The sequence below is a fragment of the Geotrypetes seraphini genome, chromosome 6, assembly GCF_902459505.1.
Source record: "Geotrypetes seraphini chromosome 6, aGeoSer1.1, whole genome shotgun sequence".
Taxonomy (NCBI): Eukaryota; Metazoa; Chordata; class Amphibia; order Gymnophiona; family Dermophiidae; genus Geotrypetes; species Geotrypetes seraphini.
In genome coordinates, this window is record NC_047089.1 from 250,685,680 (window position 1) to 250,701,662 (window position 15,983).

Consider the following 15,983-nt stretch of genomic DNA (forward strand, 5'->3'; position numbering starts at 1 on the left):
AATCCCCTTTAGGACCCCTGAGGAAGCCGGTCTCGCCGAAACACTTACCGTGTAGGGTCCGGCAGGACAATCATACGTGTATTACAAAGTCAGACTTTTTCAGAACATCCACAGTCTTTTGTTTATATCATTGAATTTCTCCACACGTGGCTGATTTAAGATACGGTGCACAATATACAAAAACCCAGCGGGAATACCAGCAGCAGTAGATGAACAAAAATCCCTAGGTAATAATTTAGAAAAGTTGATAACAGAATCAGACCCCAGACCCTTTAAGAGTGTGGCGCAGTGGTTAAATCTATAGCCTCGGCACGCTAAGGTTGTGGGTTCAAACCCCCGCTGCTCCTTGTGATCCTGGGCAAGTCACCCCTTTGTTCCAGGTACATTGGATAGATTGTGAGCCCACCGGGCCACACAGGGAAAAATGCTTGAGCTTGAGCTCTCCTGGGAGAACGGTATACAAAACTGAATTAAAAAAAATTAATGCTTAATAACTCTAAGGGCTCCTTTTACGAAGACGCAGTAGCGGCTTTAACGCGCACGCCTTTTAATCACGCGCTACCCCCGCGCTAGCTGAAAAACTACCGCCTGCTCAAGAGGAGGCGGTAGCGGCTAGCATGGCTAGCACGGCCGGTGGTTTAGCACACGCTATTACTCGCGTTAAAACCGCTACTGCGGCTTTGTAAAAGGAGCCTTATATTTTAAATAAATGTACCCTCAGTGCAATAGTAAAAGCTATCGGAGAACCAGTGTACCAGGCTCAAACGTGTTTCTCAAGTCCTACTATGCACCATCACAGACGTGTATTAGTGCAATCCTATATAATAAAACCCTAGCCGCGCATGCGCACTCTTAACTGCGTGCTTCCATGATCCATAGGTCTGTGGCCGCAAGAGTGCGCATGCGCGAGTCCCTAGCCTTCTTCCCAGCACCTACCTTGCTCTCCACAATATTTGGTTCCTCTCACCAGCGGCACCAGCGGCGGAGAAGGCTTCCAATGCTGGCGGGGATCGAGAGGAGCCGCGGTGACACCTCGCAGGGCAGGAAGGGAAGCGCAGAAAAAAACACTCCTCCCTTCCTTTCCCCACCCCCATCTCCCCTCTGTCTATCTCACATTTCCCCATCTCCCCTCTGTCTATCCCCCCAACAGTCCAGCATCTCCCTTCTCTCTATCTTCCATCAATCCATCATCTCACCTCTGTCTCCTCCTGTCAGCCACTACCGTTCGCCATGTGGTCAATCCGCTGCCAACAGGCGGGGTCCAACTCCGGCGCGTCGCTCGCGCACAGCAGCGGGAGCAGTACCACCAGCAGTAGCACCGCCATTGGGAGCCCTTCTTGAGGGAGCGGGACAGGCTGCTGAGGAGCTTCGGGGGCTGCTGAGACGGCAGAGACGGAGCGGCCGATCTGAACTGGCATCCCCCCCCTCCCCGGTGCCAGCGCCGCTCTCCCTCTCAGCGGGCTGGGCCGGAAAAAGAGGAGACTGTTGTGTGGTGACGTATAAGCATGCATGCGCACTCTTGTGGCCACATCGCGACGGATCAGGGAACACGGCTTTAGAGATTTGCTCTGCTGCGTCTCTGATGATGTCATCAGGGACGTGCCAGAGTAAATCAGGGCAGTAGAAGGCCCCGAAGCAGCGTGTGTAGTGTGCTGCACATGCTGCTGGGATCAGCAGGTTTGTCGGGACCGCGGGAAGGGAAGGGGGGGGGGTAAGGGAAACGCTACTGCTGCACAGGGAAGTGGTGGGGGGGAGGGAATGCTGCTGCTGCACAGGGACGTCGGGGGGGATCGAAATGCTGCTGTAAAGGGAAGTAGGGTGGGGGAAATGCTGCTGCAAAGGGACATGGAGGAGGAAGGAATGCTGCTGTGGCTGCTGCACAGGGAAGTGGTGGGGGAGGAAAGAAAGACAGACAGCTAGCACCCATTAATGTAACGGGCTAAAATATTAGTAAATAATAAAGTGTTCCATATGTATATGCAACGCTCTTTAGACAGGCACCTTCCCAGTTACAATCCTGACGCTTGTTCTCAGCCAAATTGTCCAACTGAGAGCAAGCGCCAGGATTGTAACTGGGAAGGTGCCTGTCTAAAGAACGTTGCAAATACATATGGAACAGCCGGAGATAAGTATCGTGAAACACGCCGGTTTTGAGCACTTCTTTTAGCGTAGTTGATAACAGTCTGAACTCGTTGTGAATATTTTCTTTGAATCGCCATCACTATTAAATGGGTTACACGTTATTATTTATTGCACGATTGTACGCCTGTGATGGTGCACAGTAGGGTTTGAGAAACAGCCCTTCAAACACGTTTGAGCCTGGTACACTGGTTCTCCGAAAGCTTTTACCACTGCACTGAGGGTACATTTATTTAAAATTTAGAGTTATTAAGCATTAATTTTGAATTACAGGTTCTGGGGTCCGGTTCCGTTATCCACTTTTCTAAATGATTACCTAGGGATTTTTGTTCATATACTGATTTAAGATACGAGCGCGATTCAGACAGCTTACTTTGTCCAGCAAATCTTGTCCAAGAGCTCCTTCATGGTCATCGTGTCCCACTCCTCTGCATGCGGGGCCGTCCAAGGAGCATCACTTGGAATCTGTAACAGAAGAGGCAGATTTATGTCAGTTTCCCTTTCAAGAAGGCCACGAACAATCCAATACTTAATCCGTGATGACAAACTGAACGTGTGCAAGACTGAACTCGTGCGTCTCCCGAAACAATGGAAGGCTTAAACAAGTCTCTACCTAGGAAGCAGAATGTAATCTCCTTTTTGGACTTTTCCATCTGTGACTCTGATCTCAGGCTAAGCCGTTCTAAGTACAAGCCGGCACAAGAAAATTAGGCAAATTCAGTTTGGGTAGGGCATAGCTAAAACACAAACGAACAGGGCAGGGGTTCACAGCACGAAGAGCGCATTGGAAAGTTCAAGAAAGGGATAAAGACTATACTTTCCTCAGTCTACTTCAACTGAAACTATGAGACGACAGAGGAAGAAAGTGACATAGAGGAAAATAGAAGGCTCCCACCCTCCCACTAAGAACACAATAGGAGGATAGGCACGTGGGATCTCTTAGAGAGAAGAAGAGATAATGGTTAATGCGGATGGGCCATTTGGCATTTATCTGCCATCATGTTTCTAGGTTTCTATAACCATAAAGTTCTATGACCTCACAATGCAGGTGTAATGAGCCTTAGCCAATAGGAAGAGGAGATGCAAATGTTAAGAGCCTTAGCCAATAGGGAGAGGAGGAGATAGTGGATGTTGCAGATGGGCCATTTGGCCTTTATCTGCCATCATGTTTCTCTGTTACTCTGTTATTAAAGTTCTATGACCTCACAATGCAGGTGTAAAGAGCCTTAGCCTATAGGAAGAGGAGATGCAAATGTTAAGAGCCTTAGCCAATAGGGAGAGGAGGAGATATATGACATCATAATGCAGGTGTAAAGAGCCTTAGCCAATAGGAAGAGGAGATGCAAATGTTAAGAGCCTTAGCCAATAGGGAGAGGAGGAGATATATGACATCATAATGCAGGTGTAAAGAGCCTTAGCCAATAGGAAGAGGAGATGCAAATGTTAAGAGCCTTAGCCAATAGGGAGAGGAGGAGATAGTGGATGTTGCAGATGGGAGACTGGATGGTCCATTTGGCCTTTATATGCCATCATATTTCTATGTTACTAAAGTTCTGTGACATCACAATGCAGGTGTAAAGAGCCTTAGCCTATAGGAAGAGAAGATGCAAATGTTAAGAGCCTTAGCCAATAGGAAGAGGAGATAGTGGATGCTCTGGATGGGTCATTTGATCTTTATCTGCCATCATGTTTCTCTGTTACTCTGTTATTAAAGTTCTATGACCTCACAATGCAGGTGTAAAGAGCCTTAGCCTATAGGAAGAGGAGATGCAAATGTTATGAGCCTTAGCCAATAGGGAGAGGAGGAGATATATGACATCATAATGCAGGTGTAAAGAGCGTTAGCCAATAGGAAAAGGAGATGCAAATGTTAAGAGCCTTAGCCAATAGGGAGAGGAGGAGATAGTGGATGTTGCAGATGGAAGACTGGATGGTCCATTTGGCCTTTATCTGCCATCATATTTCTATGTTACTAAAGTTTTGTGGCATCACAATGCAGGTGTAAAGAGCCTTAGCCTATAGGAAGAGGAGATGCAAATTTTAAGAGTCTTAGCCAATAGGGAGAGGAGGAGATAGTGGATGCTCTGCATGGGCCGTTTGGCCTTTATCTGCCATCAAGTTTCTATGTTACTAAAGTTCTGTGACATGACAATGCAGGTGTAAAGAGACTTAGCCAATAGGAAGAGGAGATGCAAATGTTAAGAGCCTTAGCCAATAGGGAGAGGAGGAGATAGTGGATGCTGTGGATGGTCCATTAGGCCTTTATCTGCCATCAAGTTTCTATGTTATTAAAGTTCTGTGACATCACAATGCAGGTATAATGAGCCTTAGCCTATAGGAAGAGGAGATGCAAATGTTAAGAGTCTTAGCCAATAGGGAGAGGAGAAGATAGTGGATGTTGCAGATGGGAGACTGGATGGTCCATTTGGCCTTTATCTGCCATCATATTTCTATGTTACTAAAGTTCTGTGACATCACAATGCAGGTGTAAAGAGCCTTAGCTTATAGGAAGAGAAGATGCAAATGTTAAGAGCCTTAGCCAATAGGAAGAGGAGATAGTGGATGCTCTTGATGGGTCATTTGATCTTTATCAGCCATCAAGTTTCTATGTTATTAAAGTTCTGTGACATCACAATGCAGGTATAAAGAGCCTTAGCCTATAGGAAGAGGAGATGCAAATGTTAAGAGTCTTAGCCAATAGGGAGAGGAGGAGATAGTGGATGCTCTGCATGGGCCAATTGGCCTTTATCTGCCATCAGGTTTCTCTGTTTCTATAACCATAAAGTTCTATGACATCGGCACATAGTAGATCTTTCCAGAAATGTTTAAGATATGAGGAACACAGTAAAATTCTAAAGTAACTAGAATGATCTAGGAGGATTGTAAATAGAGTGAATGGTGTACCAACTGCAGCGGTAGCCGCATAGAAGCTTCCAATAACGATAAAGATGTTTATTTAACCCTGCTGTAATGCAAAGGATGGGCCTACTCTATGTCTAGCTGCTGACAGTGGAAACGCACCTGACCAAGCCTAGAGCAGGGTGATTTTCCCACCTAAATCGTATAACCCCAAACTGGAACTGCTTCTCTCAGTTCAAAAGCTATATCTTTATACTCTACTTAGGGTTCCCAGATTTTCCCTTTGGAAATTCCAGACCCCCCTAGATCCGCCCCCCCAGTTTCATCCATCCCTGCTCCATTACACCCCAGTCCCGCCCCTAACCCTGACCAAGCCTCGCCCCCCCGCTGCCCGCTCTTGTCGGGCAGGAGCACATCCATGCATGCACGGATGCGACGCAATGACCTCACACGCATGTGACATCATCACGCGGCGTCTGCACACGCCACAGTGATTTGTTCCAAGCTTTTCAAAACCCAGACAAACTGCCGGGTTTTGAAAAGCCGTCCGGACCCCCGGACATGTCCTCAAAAGCAGGACATGTCTGGGGGAAATCCGGACTTCTGGTAACCCTATACTTAATTCCTAAACCAGGGGTTCTCAACCCAGTCCTCGGAAGACACTAAATCAGTCTGATTTTTTTGTTTCTAGTCACAGTGAATATGTATGACCTGAATTTCCATACAGTGGAGTTGCTGCATTTCAATATATCTCATGCTTATTCATTAGGGATATCCTGAAGTCCGGCTTTTATTGGATTGGAAATAGCAGATTCTAAAATTGTGGTGTGTATCGAGCAACGTTTAGTGCAGTGGTCTCAAACTCAAACCCTTTGCAGGGCCACATTTTGGATTTGTAGGTACTTGGAGGGCCTTAGAAAAAATAGTTACTGTCTTATTAAAGAAATGACAATTTTGCATGAGGTAAAACTCTTTATAGTTTATAAATCTTTCCTTTTGGCTAAGTCTTAATAATAATATTGTCATTTATAGTTAAAGAGGCATATGATCAAGAAACTGTTTTATTTTACTTTTGTGATTATGATACATATACCGAGGGCCTCAAAATAGTACCTGGCGGGCCGCATGTGGCCCCCGGGCTGCGTGTTTGAGACCACTGGTTTAGTGGGTCCTGATTGCTTGAAGTATTGGCTTTGGTCTTCTTCCCCTGGTGGCGTGTCCTTGGAGGGTCGTGGGGGAATCCGTTATTGGCTCATCTTTTGCAGTTGTGGTGTGACGCGCGAAGGCATTGGGGAAACGGGGTAGTTCATCGATTTTTGGTGCTATAGGTGAGGAACCTCAGTTCCCTGTTGGTCGGGAGAGTCGGACTTTTGGCACACTCTGATTTGCTTACATTTTTTGAGATATTCTACTGTAGGGTCATGAAATGGTTAACTGTTGTTTAAAATATTGCTCTGGCCTACATTGCTGAAGAAAGTGTACAATCTATTGACTTCATCTGCCTAAAATGTATGTCCCTGCCTTACCACATTGTAAGCTAAATAGATAAGAGTTTGAGCCATGATGTACCCTGCCCTTCTGTACATTTTACATTTAGAACTGTAAGAGTTAGATAAGTGACCTGCTAGTGTGAGCTTAGGACCAATAATAATTGTAGAAAGTTATAGAAGTAACAAATGAAAATTGTAGTTTTTGCATATATTAGTTTGCAAAAAGGGCATAAAAGTCCGTGTATTTCCTGTTTCTGACACTCTAGTAGGCAGGTTATTATCTGCACTAGAGTCCGGTATACCGTAATAAATTTCTTGTACTTTCTTCACGCCTCTGACTTTGTGTGTCCAAGTGACCTTTCACTACATAAGGGGCTCCTGTCCTACACAGAACTGTATTCTGAAGACTGGACGTGGCACACGGTTACCTCCTTTCCCATGTTGTCTAAAGTCCTCCACAGGTTGTTGTAGTCTAAGTAGGCCACGGGATTCCACATGGGAGGGAAGGGGCCCTTGAAAGGATACGACTTCCCCTGCAACACACAAGAGGAAAACAGAAAAAAGGTCACTTCGAAAGATCGAAACCGCACAGCAGAGCAAACATCTTTGCAGGTATCGCAGCGCATGCAAATGGGTCCACACGCATGAATCACTAATGCCTCCCATGCCATTATTTTTCACTCCATATTACTGCAATTAACACTGCCTGCTTCTGGCACCCATCATTTTCCGTCAGCACCTTTCTGTGGTTAAGCTCCTTGCCTGCTGGATTCCACGCGTTAAAACACATGAGTATCTCTGCATAGCTTTCCTGGGTCCTTTGGGTGTTACTTCATCAAAGACTGCCCCATTCTCAGCTTGATTCCCCACCCCCATTCTACCATGCGGACAGCTATTAAAAGCGCAAACCTTTGGAACTCTCTCATTTCTGCGCTGCTGAGAGCGACTCGGATCCAAAACGCACCAGAGTCAGCATGCCACTGCAGGGGCAGTGAAACACCTTATTGTTTGGGAGGCCCAAGCTCCGCCCCCAAGCCAGCATCTCCCCTTCTTTAGTCTCCCCTAATGTGTCCAGGATCTCTTTCCTTCCCAACCTCTCAATACCCCTCCCATGGTATCCAGCATCTTTCTTTCCCTTTATCTTTTCAGCATCTCTCCTTCCTTCCTCCCTCCGCCCCCCCTCAATAGTGTCCAGCATTTTTCTCTCTCTTTGCCTTTCAACTCCCACACCCATGATATTCATTATCTGTCTCCTTCCCTCCCTTCCTCCCTCACCTCTTCAGCAGGAAATCCCTCTCCTTCCTTCCCTCCTTTCTTCCCTCACCTCTTCAGCAGGTAATCCCTCTCCTTCCTTCCCTCCCTCCCTCAGGGATGGCAACATTACAGTTGGCATAACAAAAGAGGCATCATGACCAGCTGGCATCTGTACATGCTCAAGGCCTGCTGACTTTATTTATTTATTTATTTGGAACAACCTGAATATTTGTCTCAGAACCTACCTAAGCAAGTCTCTTCAAGATTATCGTATTCATTGAAGAAAATCTGCTTCAACTCCCTGGCCTTAAGGTACTGAGACTTCCATCTACCAAATCCAGAGCTTTTTGATTATGCTGTTCTAGAACTCTGGAATCATTGGGTGGATACACCTCTCAGCTGTTCAGGCTTCCCCTGCCGGCTCTGCGCGCGTGTGAGAGTCGCTCTCACAGCGATTCATCGGTGAGACCGGACGGGGATTGCGATGAACCTCCGCTCAAATCATTTGCATGCAAACTTGTTTGAGCATCAGTCGCTCTTGTGGAATCAGCCAAAAATCGGACTGCATCAGACCCATGCGGTCTTACCGACCCTGTTTAGTGCATCTAGGCCCGTATGGCTCCAGAAAAAGGACGGATTGAGATATCCAGGTTTTACTTCCATTAAATACAATGGAAGTAAGGAGGACGGAAAGAGACATCTGGGGGTTTTCTTCCTTTGCTTTCAATGGAAGTAAAACCCGGAGATCTCAATCTGTCCTCTTGTTTTCTGGAGCCCTGTAGTAACCTTAATCTAAACTGCATTTCCTTTTAATTTCAACGAACACAAATCAGCAACTTCAGCCAGATGTGGGATGGGGAAAAGAGTTCCTGGCGTGCTGCCCAGCGACCAAGGATGTTTCAGTGCCAAGTATCGAAAAATCATCTTCTCAATTTAATTTAATTTATTTCTTATATACCACTATACCGTGAGGTTCAAAGCGGTTTACAATAAAGATGCATTAAAGATACAAAAAAATAAAAATAAATAAAGATAGGTACTTGGAAGTTCTCTAACTGTCCCGAAGGCTCACAATCTAACTAAAGTACCAGAGAAAACAATAATTAAAAAAATTTGGGGGCCATTGATTGAATATTCGAATGATTAGACACTTTTTTTTTTATAGAAGAATAATATGATATGGGATTGGGAGGGTATAATGTGTGAGATTCAAATAAAATGTTAATATGTATGGAAGGGAAGGGGGGAGGGGGATAATATAAGATTTAATATTATATGAAGTATACAAGTGAATTGTATGAATATTGAATGATTATTGTATACTTGTTATGAGATATGAAAATGAATAAAGAATTGGAAAAAAAAAAAAAAATGGTAAAGATAGAGAAGATAAAAAACAGAGATAGAAACAAGATATGAACATCACAATAATTCCAGTCAGACAAAAGGATCTGATGTTAGAAGTTCTTAAAGTTTTCATAGTCTTTCCATGCTTTCTCAAAAGGCTTTCTTAAATCCCCTTTGACTTCTTTTAAGTCTCCCTTCTCCAAATTGTCCAGGAAAAAGTAGATGTTGTGATTTTTTTTATACTGGAGCAAATTTTTCAGCGGCGTCAATAATTCTCTTGAGAACTCTGCAAACAAGTTAAAGGCGGCAGCAATGAAACCTCTTGCCTCCTCTTCCCCCCTCCCTCTTCTGTTCAGGCACATCCATCACGCCTACCTGCTTTCTTTTCCAGAGGAGACTACTAACTCCTACGATCTGTTAATTAGTAACCAGCTGTTGACAAAACCGTCCTAAAGTCAGACAAGCAGAAGTTAAGCACTTCAGCCGCCAAGTGGAACACTCCCTGGCCACTTCAAAGTCATTTTCAGAGGGTAACCGTTAGTCCGGCAGTAGCAAAAACTAGGGTCCCCGGACAGGTCCTCCTTCTGAGGACATGTTCGGGGGTCAGGACAGCTTTTCAAAACCTGGCTCTTTGTCCGGGTTTTGAAAAGAAATTGCGGCGGGAGGGGGGCATCCGCGCATGCGCAGATCCAACGCGGTGATGTCATGCGTACATGTGCGTGACATCATCGCATCGGCGCATGCTTGGATGCCTTCCTGCCCAATGAACAGGCAGTGTGGGGCAGGGCTGGGGGCGGAGCTGAGGGTGGAGCTGGGGCGAGGATGGGTGGAACTGGGCGGGCCTGGGGGGCCGGTCTCGGGGTCCGTATTAGAGGTCTGCATGGGAGCGGGGAACGCGAGAATCCCGCGGGTCCCGCGGGGGCCCCGTGGGAATCCCCCCTAACCCATGGGACTCCCACGGGGACCCCCTTCTAGCCAACGGGACTCCCACGGGGACCCCCCTCTGGCTCACGGGACTCCCACGGGGACCCCCTCTAGCCAACGGGACTCCCACGGGGATGGAGGGCTTTGTAAGCAGGGTTCGTCCATATAATATAATGGACACGTCAGCCTTAGTAAAAGAGGGAGTTTATAAGTTAATTACCTGAACAGAAAACAAAAAAAGGGTTCCACCAAAGAGATTCCACAAGGAAAACAGCAGCGCAAACACAAAAGAAACTGTGGAATTGATGATTCTGTCAGAGATAATTGCTGCTTTTTATGGGGACGGGTGGGGATGGAGGTAATTCCTTGCGGGGATGGGTGGGGACGGAGAGGATCCCTGGCGGGGATGGAGAGGATCCTGACGGGACGGGTGGGGACAGAGAGGATCCTGGCGGGGACGGGTGTGGACGGAGAGGATCCTGGTGGGGACGGGTGGGGACGGAGAGGATCCTGGCGGGGACGGGTGGGGACGAAGAGGATCCTGGCGGGGATGGGTGGGGATGGAGAGGATCCTGGCGGGGACGGGTGGGAATGGGTGGGATTTCTGTTCCCGTGCAACTCTCTAGTCCGTATTTTACTGAGGTAGAATCTGGTAACCCTAGCAAAATCACCAGGGAGTCCATATCCATTTAGCTTATAAGAACATAAGAATAGCCTTAGTGGGTCAGACCAATGGTCCATTAAGCCCAGTAGCCCGTTCTCATGATGGCCAATCCAGGTCACTAGTACCTGGCCAAAACCCAAGGAGTGGCAACATTCCATACAGAATCTCAAAAAATAGGAAGTTTCTGGAATTCCAGAGAGTAACAAGATTCTAGAATCCCAAAGAGTAGCTTTTTAATTGTCTCAGAAGTCTGTCATGAGGGATTTTGTGAAAAGCTTTCTACACATCTTCTAATATAATAAAACACTAGGCCACGCATGCGCACTCCCATCGCGTGCGTCCGTTTTCCGTGAGCTGTAGCGACCAATAGGAAGTGCGCATGCGCGGCTTACGGTCTGGCCTGCTCGCTGCCGTATTGCATTTTTTAGTTGAAAGACGCAGCGGTGGCTACTCTCACGATCCCCGCTGCGTCGGACTTCCGACGCAGGTGGGGATCATGAGAGGAGCCACCGCCGCGTTTCAACTAAAAAAAAAAATACGGCAAGGCGAGCAGGCCAGACCAGACCGGCAAAAGTCAGAGGTGGAAGCCTAATAGCCCCGGCGGCTGTCGGCGGCTGCAGGCCGTGGCGGCTGTCAGAAGCTGCAGGCCCCGGCAGCTAAGCATGGAGCACGGAGCCACCATGGACCCCAGTGCTGGACATCCTGCTCTCCTGTCGGCTCTTCTCAGGAGCCGCACCAGCGTCAGAGAAGGCTTCCGACGCTGGCGGGAATCGAGAGGAGCCGAGGTGACACCTCAAGGGGCGGGAAGGGAAGCGCCGAAAAAAAAACTCCAGCCGGCTGTAACCGTGTCACCAAATAACAGCCTCCCTGCAGTAGCTGCTGGCTTTCCCTTCAGCTAGGCTCCCCACTTACAAAAGGAGCCTACAGCGAGCCCTGTCCCAGCTGCCTCCGAAAGTAAGGGACACTTGGCAGATTCTTTCCCTTGCACCGACATTGAAGAAAATGTATTCGCAGCCCTAGCAACCGACGTAAGCAAAACTAACTGCCCATTTAGTTTGCTGGGCAGGAAAAAATACTTGCGGTTTGTTTTGGGTGAAGGGTGTGTGCTGGGGAAGCTGTGAACTATCGTGCATTGGTTAGATAAAGGCCAGGGGTGGGTGTGCTGGGGAAGGGGCCCAGGGAGCAATCTTGCTTTCCATTGTGGGGGAAGAGGTGTGATTTGTTGGGGACAAGAAATTAACTTGCTTTGCTTTAGGGGTAGGGGTGTGATTGGTGAAGTTCTTCTTCACCCAGAGAGTGGTAGAAAACTGGAACGCTCTTCCGGAGTCTGTCATAGGGGAAAACACCCTCCAGGGATTCAAGACAAAGTTAGACAAGTTCCTGCTAAACTAAGGGCCGCCGCATGAGTGGACTGCTGGACACGATGGACCACTGGTCTGACCCAGCAGCAGCAATTCTTATGTTCTTATGTGGCTTTAGGCGCCCCTAGGCACTTCCATAAACGCAACACCAGCACCCCCAAATATAGGCTTCTGAAATGCTGGCCTATATTTAAGGCACCGGTGTAAATTTAAAAAAAGCAAAATTCTATCATCGGCGCCGGTGCATGATTGACACGCTATCAGTGGCCGCCGATACTGGCAGAGATTAAAGAAGTCCCTCCCCTCCCTAAAGAGAGGTTTCGGCTCTGAGAATGTCCACATGGAAGCGCTCAGCGTGCGTTCTCCAGTGCTGCGATCTGGCAGTGACCGTGGGGGCTGGGCTCCCCTTCGACCTGTCACTTGTCCAGCTCAGGCCGTTCGGCTCCCAGTTCCCAAGGGAAGAATTTGGAAAAGGGCAACGCTAAAACAAGCGGCCCAGCGTGACCCCCCCAGCGTGTGCTCCCTCGTAGCTCTGCGATTTTGCGAGCAGATTTATAAATTATGGGTCCACGTTTCAAGGAGCTGAACCTGCTTCTCTCGTCCTACAGCACGTCCGGCCTGTGATGTGATAAGTTTGATCGGCCCAGGAACCTCTTAGCTTTACCTCCACAGAGCAATCTTTTCAGTGAAAGAGAAATGCACCTGTTCAGTGCTCTGTGGCCTTTCTCCCTGTTGGAAGACCTTTTATTGATATCAAGACACCCTGCATATGTTATAACTTACAGCTGGTTTTTACAGCTGCAAAAATACTGGGCCTTAGAAGCAGATTTGCATACGAGAAGTCAGCACAAAAAAAATAAAAAATATCACCTCTCAGCTCAGCTGCTAAGTTGGGGACTTAGGAATTGCTTTTTTTAAAAGCAATAGGAAATCCAGTTCCTACTTTTCATCATCCTCATATTGAAACCCCAAAATCATCAACTTGTAACCCATTCTGAACTCGTTGGGGAGAACAGGATAAATAATGAATTAGATTAATAAATCAATAAATGCTGCCATACTGGGACAGACCAAAGGTCCATCAAACCTGTTTCCAGCAGTGGCCAACCCAGGTCACAAATACCTGGCACAATCCCAAACAGTATAATAGATTTTATGCTGCTTATCTTAGGAATAAACAGTGGAGCTCCCCAAGTCCACCTTAATAATGGCTTAAGGACTTTTAGGAAATTATCCAAACTGTTTTTTTTTTTTTTTGTTTTTTTTTAAATCCTGCTAAGCTAACTGCTTTCGCCACATTGCCCGCCAACAAATTCCACAGTTTAAGTACACATTGAGTGAATATTTTCTCGGGTTTGTTTTAAATCTAGTTGTTTCATCCAAGTATTTTTGGAACGAATGAACAAGCGATTCCGTTTGGAAAATCTGGTAACCCTAGTCGGGAGTCCCCGTTTTTTAAAGAGGAAATCTGGTAACCCTACACTAACTGGTTAACTGCAGATAAAAATTAGCGGTTAACTCCAAACAGGTGATTTAACTGGCCAGTAGCCATTTCTGGCTGGTTAAATTGCTTTGAGCATCACCCCTTTTTTAAAGCACAACCGGAATTGTACAGAACATAAGAAGTGCCGCTGCTGGGTCAGACCAGTGGTCCATCCTGCCCATCAGTCCGCTCACGCGGCAGCCCCTAGGTTAAAGACCAGTGCCCTAACTGAGACCAGCCCTACTTGCGTACGTTCCAGTTTAGCAGGAACTTGTCCAACTTTGTTTTGAATCCCTGGAGGGTGTTTTCCTCTATGACAGATTCTGGAAGGGTGTACCAGTTTTCTACCACTCTCTGGGTGAAGAACTTCCTTACGTTTGTTCGGAATCTATCCCCTTTTAACTTTAGCGAGTGCCCTCTTGTTCTCTCTACACATCCCGATCTGATTGCATGAATTCCGATTTCTACATTCTGTCTAAAATGGGCCTTTTTTTTTTTTTTTTTTTTTTTTACAGCTTATCTATTTTTCAATAGAAGGACATTGAAAAGTACGAACTGGTTTTCCGATCGCTTTTAAAAAGCAATTCCTAAGTCCCCAGCTTAGCAGCTGAGCTGAGAGGTGAGAGAGAAACGGGGAGCTGATTTTTCACTGCTGATCTGCTGACAGTTCATAACAGACAGGAAGAATAAGGAGTTCCCAGCTGTTCAAACTGTGGTTTTTCCCCGCTGCGCGCCTCTGCTGGGAGACCAAGGCAGTCTTTTCAGTGCTGCCAAGATAAGAGGCTCGGAAGGAGAGAAAAAAAAAAAAAAACCCCGCTGAGAGAGCAAACAGGGAAGCTGGCAAATTGAACTTTCCGCTGAAGACTGGGGCAGAGCTGGTACACCTGGACAGGGCTCCTGTTTTTCCCTGGCATTTCAGGCAGTGCGTGACCCCATAATAGTGGCCAAATAAAGAGGTGTGACACCCCCCCCCCCCCCTCCCAGATGTGCAGAATAATGATGCACCTATGAACAGGGTTATCAGACATCTAGAAAAACCCGGACATGTCCTCTTTATAGGGGACAGTCCAGGCTCCCAGATGGACTTTCCAAAACCCGGCATTTGTCCTCTTTTTAGGGGACTATCCAGTCTCCCAGATGGACTTTCCAAAACCCGGCATTTCTCCTCTTTTTAGGGGACTGTCCAGTCTCCCAGATGGACTTTCCAAAACCCGGCATTTCTCCTCTTTTTAGGGGACTGTCCAGTCTCCCAGATGGACTTTCCAAAACCCGGCATTTGTCCTCTTTTTAGGGGACTGTCCAGTCTCCCAGATGGACTTTCCAAAACCCGGCATTTGTCCTCTTTCTAGGGGACTGTCCAGTCTCCCAGATGGACTTTCCAAAGCCCGGCATTTCTCCTCTTTTTAGGGGACTGTCCAGTCTCCCAGATGGACTTTCCAAAACTCGGCATTTGTCCTCTTTTTAGGGGACTGTCCAGTCTCCCAGATGTCCTTTCCAAAACCCAGCATTTGTCCTCTTTTTAGGGGACTGTCGAGTCTCCCAGATGGACTTTCCAAAACCCGGCATTTGTCTTCTTTTTAGGGGACTGTCCAGTCTCCCAGATGGACTTTCCAAAACCCGGCATTTCTCCTCTTTTTAGGGGACTGTCCAGTCTCCCAGATGGACTTTCCAAACCCCGGCATTTGTCCTCTTTCTAGGGGACTGTCCAGTCTCCTAGATGGACTTTCCAAAGCCCGGCATTTCTCCTCTTTTTAGGGGACTGTCCAGTCTCCCAGATGGACTTTCCAAAACCCGGCATTTCTCCTCTTTTTAGGGGACTGTCCAGTCTCCCAGATGGACTTTCCAAAGCCCGGCATTTCTCCTCTTTTTAGGGGACTGTCCAGTCTCCCAGTTGGACTTTCCAAAACCCGGCATTTGTCCTCTTTTTAGGGGACTATCCAGTCTCCCAGATGGACTTTCCAAAGCCCGGCATTTCTCCTCTTTTTAGGGGACTGTCCAGTCTCCCAGATGTCCTTTCCAAAACCCGGCATTTCTCCTCTTTTTAGGGGACTGTCCAGTCTCCCAGATGGACTTTCCAAAACCCGGCATTTCTCCTCTTTTTAGGGGACTGTCCAGTCTCCCGGATGGACTTTCCAAAACCCGGCATTTCTCTTCTTTTTAGGGGACTGTCCAGTCTCCCGGATGGACTTTTCAAAGCCCGGCATTTCTTCTCTTTTTAGGGGACTGTCCAGTCTCCCGGATGGACTTTCCAAAACCCGTCATTTCTCCTCTTTTTAGGGGACTGTCCAGTCTCCCAGATGGACTTTCCAAAACCCGGCATTTGTCCTCTTTCTAGGGGACTGTCCAGTCTCCCAGATGGACTTTCCAAAACCCAGCATTTCTCCTCTTTTTAGGGGACTGTCCAGTCTCCCAGATGGACTTTCCAAAGCCCGGCATTTCTCCTCTTTTTAGGGGACTGTCCA

At 47.2% G+C, this 15,983-nt stretch overlaps 1 protein-coding gene across 1 annotated transcript in view; it reads right to left on the reverse strand.

Moving 5' to 3' along the window:
* LOC117363071 (amine oxidase [flavin-containing] B-like) overlaps nt 1-15,983 on the reverse strand; it is a 124,903-nt gene that overhangs the window by 64,333 nt on the left and 44,587 nt on the right. The window contains exons 4-5 of the mRNA XM_033950319.1: nt 6,917-7,021; nt 2,513-2,604 (exon numbers count right to left, since the gene is read on the reverse strand). Coding sequence (XP_033806210.1) covers nt 2,513-2,604; nt 6,917-7,021 — 197 coding nt within the window. The remainder of the gene's footprint in view (nt 1-2,512; nt 2,605-6,916; nt 7,022-15,983) is intronic.